Source organism: Babylonia areolata, chromosome 6, assembly GCF_041734735.1.
Source record: "Babylonia areolata isolate BAREFJ2019XMU chromosome 6, ASM4173473v1, whole genome shotgun sequence".
NCBI lineage: Eukaryota > Metazoa > Mollusca > Gastropoda > Neogastropoda > Buccinidae > Babylonia > Babylonia areolata.
This window is the reverse complement of record NC_134881.1, coordinates 10,078,346-10,088,345: the sequence shown is the minus strand read 5'-3', so window position 1 is coordinate 10,088,345 and position 10,000 is coordinate 10,078,346. Positions and strand designations below refer to the sequence as shown.

The window sequence follows — 10,000 nt, the reverse complement described above, 5'->3', positions numbered from 1 at the left end:
TATGTTTATAATTATATTCAAATAATGTTTCTTAATTCTTTCTGTTTTTACATTAAGAATACTGGTTATTACCTGCAGTGTGTGGATGTATGTATGAAACGATGTATGTGATATTTTTTACATTTGTATCTTCGTAATATTTGTAGGGGCTGTTGTTGGCTTTTACAGTTATGGTCCCCATGTTGTTTACTTGTCTATGTTGTGATAATGCACCTGACCAAATTTCTCCAGTTGGAGATAATAAAGTTATTCTATCTTATCTTATCATCATATTTTCTTAAAAAGAAAAGAAAACGAATAATATCTGCTGTGAGAATACTGATAATTACTGAGAGCAAAATTACTGATGGCATATGATATGTGAATACATTCAAATGCACAAAACACAAACACACTCTCTCTCTCTCTCTCTCTCTCTCTCTCACACACACACACACAGTGACACACACACACACACACATGCTTACACTCGCAGATGAACACACACACACACACACACACACACACACACACACACACACAAACACACACACACATACACACACACTCTCTCTCTCTCTCTCTCTCTCTCACACACACACACACACACACACACACACACACACATACATTCGCAAATAAACACACACACACACACACACACACACACACACACACACACACACACACAGGTGAACACACACACACACACACACACACACACACACACACACACACACAGACACACACACGCACACACACACACACACACACACACACACACACTAACCTGTCCACTTTTCCTGTCACCACTGAGAGCTTTCTCAGCCTGGTTGTTACAGAAGTACTGTGTGTTGCCTTTCTTCAGATACTGCACAGAAATGACACAACAGCACAGTATGTATATACATTAAAGAAGGGGTAATATATGCCATAAATGTTATCATCTGTAGTGAAAATATATGTCTGACAATCTAAATACACATGAAATGGACATAGCAAGTTTCAAAAACCAAGCAAGCAAAGTTGTTGTTGTTGTTTTTTTAAATGCATGATCAGTGAAAAAAATGTTGTTGATATTTTCAGAGGTAACTTTTTTCTCCCCCAAATAAACAAAGACTACACTGAGAGTGAGAGTAACCTATCATGTGTATGTCTCTGTCTTTGTCATTGTAGCAAGGGGACTTGCACATATTAAATTTGTCTACATTTATAACTGGTGTGCAAGGATGTAAGTGTGTGCTATAGTGTATGCAATGTCCATATGTGCATATGTATATTGCCTTTTGTCAAAAATGAAAATAAAACAATCATATCCTGACTGAAAATATAAACTTGACTTTTATCTGAAATGAATGAACAGGCACCCACTAATGATAATAAAACAAAAATACTAAATGAATTCATCACATGAAACAAATGGACAACATGCACGAAGGAAAAAAAAAGCAAATGAATTCCTATTTGAGAATGAATTCAACATAAATGCAAACATGATTGAGTCCAGCATGATATATGAACAAATTCCATTTTGACAAGTAAACAAATCTCATACATGATTTTGCCCCCTTCGAAAATGGAGTATAACTGCGGCCTACACGGCGGGGGCAAAAATGGTCATACACATAAAAGCCCACTCGTGTTTACAAGTGAATGTGGTAGTCCACAAACAATAAAGAAGAAGAATACATGATTTATTATTTTATGAAATGTACCCACCTGAAACTGGTCTGGTGGAGCCAGCTTCAACTTCTTCTTCAGTTCTTCTGGTGCACCAGCGCACAGCCGGTAGAAGATGTGATAGTTTCGCTCCTCCTTGCTCTGGATACAGATGCGGGACTTCTCCAGCAAGTAGTGGGAGATGAAACCGCCGCACACTACGTTCTGAAAGTTTGGAGCACATCCAGAAGGAAACATGGCGATATGATCAACACCTATAAGTATGTCCGTGGTATATATCACAGAATGACAGAAATATTCAGCTATTGGCTAGAAGCCTTTTGCCCTCGTAATAGTGTCCATTTATGTGCTTTTGGATCACTATATAGTGAACTGTTCCAAGAATTAATCAGGCTTAGTGTATACTGCATTCATTTCTGAGTCAATAAAGATTTAAATTGATGGAAAATACATGGTCCTTAAAAGTTTTGTCAATTTGATTTTTGAAGGCATTTACTGATGATGCATTGATGGTGTCTGAGGAGAGGTTATTCCATAGATTAATGATAATTAATAAAAACCAAAAAAAATGTGGAACTGGTTAGTTACAAAGTTTGTCTTGTTAAGTTTGAAGTTGTGCCCTCAAGTCTTATCAAATTTAGCCAAGGTGAACAGGGAAGAGGTAGTACAGGGATCATAAATATTGTGCATGATCTTGAATACTTCAATGAGATCACCTTGTAGTCGCCTAAATTCTAGACTGGGCAGTTTAAATAGAGCTAGGCGCTCCGCATAACTAAGGTCTCCAGTACCAGTTATACACTTAGTAAATCTGTGTTGAACGCCTTCAATCATATTTATGTGCTTTTTTAAAGTTGGGGCACCATATCGAGTTCCCGTATTCAGTCAATTATGGGCCTAACTAAAGCTTTGAATAAAGGAACCATAATTTCAGGAGACTTATTTGTAATATTTCTCAAAAGCATGCCTGAAATTTGGTTTCTTTTTCTCACAATATTACTTATAATATGTATATCAAAGCTTAATTCTGGGTCCATGGTGACCCCCCCAGATCCTTTTCAGCAGTTGTACTATCCAGTACACGAGTTGATCCATTCTCTTGTATTATGTATCATGATGTAGATTGTTCTTTCCGAAGTGGAGTACTTTGCATTTCTTGCTCTCCAGCAACAAGGCGAGCAGAGGCCACAGCCTGGGCAATGTCCACTGTCGACTCAACGTTCGGAGTGCCTTCTTTGCGGAAAGGGTCATCAACACCTGAAATGGTCTCCCAGAAGACGTGGTGACAGCCCAAACACCAGCTACTTTCAAAGGCCGCTTGGTCACTCACTGGGCCAGTATTCCCTCCCTTTATGACCCAGAGTGTTACCACTAGTCTGTAGTCATAACCAAGTTTTTAGAATAGTGACGATTCCAGAATGGCGAACAGGCCACTACCAGGCCTCAAGCGTCTAACAAGATCAAGGAGAAAAAAAAAGAAAAGATACTGATGTCAAACGTATGTAATGACGTGCTTATAGACAATACGTCACAGACGAGACGCTCTCCTGATGAAGTCCTATGGGTGAAAATCTCAGAGTTGAAAAAAACACGGACAATTATTTTGTTTGGTGTTTTAGTTAGCTTTTTTTTTTCTCTTTCGAGAATCTACCCCTGCAGAGTCATCTTCATGGACTGGTACCAGCAAGTCCAGGATTTATCTTGTGTTTTTACTATATATATATACAAACTAAACAAAAGAAAGACAGGTAACTTAAAAAAAAAAAATGACAACTACAGCAAACCAACAAACAAAACATCAATAATAGTGTTTTTGTTCATTACTTGAGATATTCAAACTCAAAATGATGAATTGACCACACACATTTATTTTTCAGTTATCAACTCATGTTACAAAGAATTTCTCCTTTCTTTTTATAGATATATATTTTTTTTATTCATGTTATTACAGAAGCTTACAGGCTCTCACCTTGTTGTCAAAGTGGATTTCCACGAACTTGCCGAAGCGACTGCTGTTGTTGTTTCTCACAGTCTTGGCATTGCCAAAAGCCTCCAACAAAGGGTTAGCTGCAAAATTCAGTTCATGAATTCAGTTACAAAAGATTTCAATCTTACTTTCACAGAAACAAATGGTCTTAAATGATCAAACTTAATAATAACCAACACAGATTTGGTGATAAAACCTGGAGAATTGAACTGAACTCTAAACAGACTTTGCACCATTGCATTTTTTTTTCTTCAAAACATAAGTTTAAGAGACAGCTTTAGCACAACATGAAATCAACTATGCTTTCAAGCAGAAGGCACTAGCAGCACATCTCAGGGCTAACCATAAGAAAAAAAAAGAAAAAAGAAGTAAGATCATAGCTGTACTAATTCAAAAAAATATATTTCATCTGAAATAAGTGACAATAGTTGTCCTCTATCAGAGTGACACAGAATTATTGATTAACTTAAGTGATTTTGATCTTATGTTTAATATTTCAAAGCAAGCTCAACAAACTTCTACGTAGCACTTCTCAGAAATAAAAGCAAGTTTGATAGTGTTCCTTTTCAAACCATTTGAAAAAGGATAATATCAGCTAATATCACATATATGTGAAAAGACATGAAATGAAAATGTTATTAAAGGTTGATGGCCTTTTACGGGCATCAGGGGAGTGAACCCACATCCACCATGTCTTGGGCTTGGCACAGGAAAGCTGGGCCCAGCCCTTCTCCTTACGCTGTCTTAACTCACTCAGTACGGCCAGTCCTCTCTTCTCCTCTACACAGACACCTCGGATGTCCAGTGGGTGTCTGAATGACCCAACATTTAGCTTCCGTCATCAGAATTGTGGTATTGTTTGTCAACATTCACCTCTTCAGTATAAGAGCCTTCCGCTTGCAATATTTTGATGATGGTAACTGGAGTGAAACACTGTTAACATCGTCTCTTTTGCTGTTCGTATGGAGTGAGTTAACGTTCCTCACCTGAAGTCAGGTACCCATTCACACACAAAAGTGCTGCTATTACTAGAATACTACACAAAGAAGGAGAAACTAAATCACAAAAAAGTGACATCAGCAGAAATGACTCACACTCCAGGATACGCTGTTCAATGGGCCCACTGTTGCTTCCCCAGTTCTCAGTCAAATAGCGCAGGATGTATTTGGTGCTCTCTGTTTTCCCGGCTCCCGATTCTCCGCTGACGATGATGGACTGACTCTGTTTTGACACCTTCATGTCACGGAAAGCTTTATCGGCTGAAATGGAAAGAAACCCCCCCACAAGATCACTTTGTAATGGCTTGTGATTATAACCACACACACACACACACACACACACACACACACACACACAGACACACACACACACACACACACACACACACTTGTGCATCCATACACTTCAAATATAAGCAGAACACAAAAGAGATACAAAGATGAAATTATATCACTAAAAGTGAAAAAGACATTCAAAACACAATGAAAAAAAACCAACACACAAAAAACAAAAAACAACAAACAAACAACAACATACCTAAACACAAACAATACAATTTGAACATGAGGTTGGGGGTGGGATAATTGTTTCCTGGTTCCGACAAGCATAAAGAAAGGTATTACCAATCTCACAAAGTCACACAGTCTGCTGGAGAAATTCTTTTTTTTTTTCCCCCGAGCTCTGTAAACTCCATTTCAGTGTCTTTTTACCCAACTGAAACCTAGGAGTGAAATTGAAAAGATACCTTCAAATGGAATGTCTTGATTTAGACGAAAGTCCAACAAAAAGAGCAAATAAGATCAAACATAATCACATGCAGTGCTCAGCTTCTCTCTTTGTCCTCTACACAAGAGGCACGATGTGTTTGGTTGCATGCAGCCAAAGCAAGGGGAAAGGAAGCCATGGCCGGCCATCTTATTCTTTAGGGATTCATCAGGATTATATCTGGTTGCAAACCACAGAGAGAGACTCTGACACGGGCAAGCTGCAGCTTGGTTGCATGGGTGATCTTAGCAGTATAGTACTAAGTTTGCTTGCTGTAAAGAAATATTCCTATGTCTGTGGAAAGAGTGTCAGCTGAGGGAAATTTTAAACCTGTTTACTGCCAAGGAAATATAACTCCTGGTGCAAGGATTCCGCCGGGTAATTTTTGGTGAAAATGGGCATATATTAACAAAAATGTCTACAGGCTACTTCCCCAGTTATTTTTAGTGAAAACCATGTGTGCATGCGCATCTCCATTTCCTGGTTTTTCCTGGAAACTGAAAGGCTTAAATTTCATCAAAAAATCGTTGGTGTGAAAAAAGGATTTTGAACATTTTCGGAGACTATTTTTGCAAGTTTACAAGATATATTCGGTTTTGTAATTATATTCATAATTTGCTTTAGTTTTCTGTGTTTACTTTGAGCATGTTTCTTGTCACATCTCTTCCATTACGAATTTGAACTGATCCATTTACAAACTCTGCCAAAAAGTTGTCTGAACAAAGGCAGTGCAAACTCAGAGAAGCCAGTTATGGTAGTAGGCTGCCCATGACATCATATGACCTACTTCTGACATTGTAAGCGACGAAAGGTCCACCACAAAAGCAGGCCTGCAAACACTCCCTACTATGTCTCTACTCACCAATAGCATAGACGTGTGGGGGAAGAGTGCCAAGGGACTTTCCCCTGTACTTCTGGATAGTGGCTGAGGTGTACAGGTCAGGAACCTCGAAGTAGGGGTTGATGGCGATGAGAATGTTGGCTGTGAATGTCTGCAATAGATCAGGAGGGAAAAATACTCTTCACTCATTTTGCTCCATCCATGCCTGAGCACCACTGAGACGCTTGTGACGGGCGCAATAGCCGAGTGGTTAAAGTGTTGGACTTTCAATCTCAGGGTCTTGGGTTCGAATCTTGGTAACGGCACCTGGTGGGTAAAGAGTGGAGATTTTTCCTATCTCCCAGGTCACCATATGTGCAGACCTGCTAGTGCCTGAAGCCTGAACCCCCTTCATGTGTATATGCATGCAGAAGATCAAATATGCATGTTAAAGATCCTGTAATCCATGTCTGTGTTCAGTGGTTATTGAAACAAGAACATACCTAGGATGCACAGCCCTGAAAAGGGAGTATGGCTGCCTACACGGTGGGGCAAATAAACACAGAGGTCATACACGTAAAATGTTACATATCCATCTGAGTGTGTATATGTGCAGGCCTCAAATCTGATTGAATGACACAGGAAATGAATGATAAGCACCAAATGGCAGCCATCTGTTGGCTCTACTCAGGTAGGCAGCTTAATGTGCAAATGACCCCGTTTGTAAAGCACTTAGAGCTTGGTCTCTGACAATTAGGGAAAGGACACACTTTCAGTTTCAGTTTCTCAAGGAGGTGTCACTACATTCAGAGAAATCCATTTGTGGTGCGCCACATCTACTAGGCAGATGCCTGACCAGCAGCATAACCCAACATATTTGTCAGGACTTGAGTGCATGCATATATATATTTGTGTATCAATCAGATTTTTGGCAAGTGCATGGTGCACACAGGACTTTGGTTTATAATCTCATCCAAATGACTAGATGCTTACTTTAATTTTTCCAGTCAAACTTGGGAGAATGGGCCAGAGAGGAATCAAACCCAGACCATCACAAACACTGTATTGGCAGATAAGTGTTTAAACTATTAAACTATTCTGCTACCTTAGAGACACAGTCCTTGAGAAACTTTCAGGCAAGTTACTGATGGAGTTAGGGCACAGTTTGAGCATTTATAAAGCCAATGTTTGCAAGTTAGGGCACAGTTTGAGCATTTATAAAGCAAATGTTTGCAAGTTAGGGCACAGTTTGAGCATTTATAAAGCCAATGTTTGCAAGTTAGGGCACAGTTTGAGCATTTATAAAGCAAATGTTTGCAAGTTAGGGCACAGTTTGAGCATTTATAAAGCAAATGTTTGCAAGTTTTGTTTATGATCATAGCAAGAAAGTCGTGTTTCACTTCACTGTAACCTACTGTAAGTATCAAACAAACTGTCCTAAGATGTTATAAGATTATGAAATCTAGAATGATCATTGTAAACACTGACTGGTGAGGTAGTATGTGAATGCTCTGTGTAAAATGTCATTATTTGAGTTTTTAAATCATCAAAGAAATATTGCTGAAATATCCTGCACATGGAAATATGACCAAGCTGTAATCCCAGAAATCCTGAAAGGGTTATTTTATTCACAGCCATAGCAGGTACTGCTTCTGACAAATCACGAGGAACACTACACGAACCCAGAACTGTAGAAACTGCTACTGAGATAAACTCAAGAGTGACCGGATTTTTCTTTGACAGTGAAGAACTTATGCGTGCATTGATAAATGCTTTTTTGTTGATTGAAATGAAATGTTCCCATTAAAATGTCTAATGCTTATCAGACAAACATTGATTTGCTTGCACATCCCAGACATATCATTTTTCAAGACTGGTTAATTTGATACTTACATAAATCTGGTTCTTCATGTATCGGATGCGGATATTATTGAGCAGTGTTGCCTCATTCAGATACATAAGAGCACCTGCAAATATAGAAAAAAATACAATACAATCAATGTTTACTTTGTTCATAAATTTACAGGTAAAATTTCCTGCCCCCCACAATTGTATATAAGGATGATTTTTTTTTCTTCCAGCACTTTCCTCTTAGAAGCACAGAATTATTTTATCTCTTTTTGGGAGTTGTAACAGTTTCAATCAATGTGTACTGGGAGCTCAATATTGTGTACATATGAGCCCAAAAATGAGGTCTACACATAGACACACAGACACAGACACACAGATCGAGATACAGACACATGGACAGATACACACACACACACACACACACACTAAAAAGCACATGCACAAATTTGCAGTCTCACAGATGCTCAGCCCCGATTGCACCCTCCACCAATGTAGAACATACTATGAATGACCAATGTCAGTGACATATCAATTTCACACTTACAGTTATCATCTGTGTCCTTGTTGTCATATTCCTCTGCTGGGAAGGTTCTGTCGTACAAGGAGTGTATCGTCTGTAAATCATCAGAATGATCAAAGCTAAGCACATTAGATATGATAATAATCATGTAATCATTTTGCATGGAATGAAATACAAAACCATAAAGAATAGCTTGAAAATCATACCACATTTGCTGGAAGGTAAAATCTGTTTTATATAAGTAGTTGACTGTATGTAGGAAATCTTTAGAATCATGAGCAACCATGTCAGTTGTGATTAAGGAGTATAATAATCTTCACAATAAATGAAATACCAACAACAACAACAAAAAAGAAAAAAAAAAAAAAAGAATGTAAGTAAATGTAAGAAAATATTGATTATGTGAGATTGGTGATGTTCCATGCATGTTTGTGTGTGTGTTTGTGTTTGTGTGTGTGTGTGTGTGTGTGTGTGTGTGTGTGTGTGTGTGTGTACATCCATGCGTGTTGTGTGTGTGTGCGGGGGGATGGTGAAGGGAAGGGGGAGGGAAAGAAATAAATAAGGGAAGAAATAAGAAAGAAAGATAAAAAAAAAAGAAGAGTTGAAGCAAGAGATGAGAGAGAAATAACAAAGATTATTATAACAAAGAAAGAAAGGAACACATACACAAAAAAAAAAGGAAGACAGAAACAAACAACAAGAAGCAAAAGAAAAAAAATCAGGAAAATACAAGAAAAAAAAAAAAAAAACCCAAAAAGAAGAAAAATAAAAGATCTCACAGTTCCAGGTGCATCGAAGGGCTCCACCGTGATGACGTCAGTGGCGATGTCAGCGATGCGCCCCAGCTTGAAACCCTCTGTGGGGTGGGGCACCCATACCTTCTTCCCCCCGTCCATCGCTCTGCTCTATAGTATACAGGACCTTCACACAGCATAAAAACAGATACATTTTTATACGTTCGTTTCTTTCTTTGTTTCTTCATTCGTCAGTTGTTTTTTTTTTGTTTTTTTTTGATGACTGTTGCGTGGACATAGCAAAATGGATGTTTATGGATTTGTTTTGTTTGTTGATTTAATATATTCATTTATACAGTTGCTATTGTATGCACTTAGCAAAACAGATGTTTATGAATCCATCCATCCATCCATCCATCTGTTATTTAATATTACTATTGCACATGCACATACATCATCACTTTCATTGCTTACTTTATTACTAATGCACACACATAGCAAAACAGATGCTAACTGATTTATTCAGTTTTCATTGCGTGAGACAGACATAAGTAGACATAAAAATATATCTCTGGATAGATACATAGATAGGTAGGTAGATCTATAGATAGATAGACAGAGAGAAAGAGAGAATGAATGGTTTATTCATATAGGCCATTGCCCCT

General features: G+C 38.2%; 1 protein-coding gene across 3 annotated transcripts in view; it reads right to left on the bottom strand.

Annotated features, from left to right (window-relative positions):
* LOC143282719 (unconventional myosin-VI-like) overlaps window positions 1-10,000 on the bottom strand; it is a 54,824-nt gene that overhangs the window by 38,490 nt on the left and 6,334 nt on the right. For all 3 annotated transcript variants that reach the window (XM_076588439.1, XM_076588440.1, XM_076588438.1), the window contains exons 2-9: window positions 9,381-9,522; window positions 8,626-8,695; window positions 8,124-8,197; window positions 6,273-6,402; window positions 4,741-4,905; window positions 3,629-3,726; window positions 1,699-1,863; window positions 770-850 (exon numbers count right to left, since the gene is read on the bottom strand). In XM_076588439.1, the coding sequence (XP_076444554.1) occupies window positions 770-850; window positions 1,699-1,863; window positions 3,629-3,726; window positions 4,741-4,905; window positions 6,273-6,402; window positions 8,124-8,197; window positions 8,626-8,695; window positions 9,381-9,497 (900 nt within the window). In that variant the 5' untranslated portion in view covers window positions 9,498-9,522. The remainder of the gene's footprint in view (window positions 1-769; window positions 851-1,698; window positions 1,864-3,628; window positions 3,727-4,740; window positions 4,906-6,272; window positions 6,403-8,123; window positions 8,198-8,625; window positions 8,696-9,380; window positions 9,523-10,000) is intronic.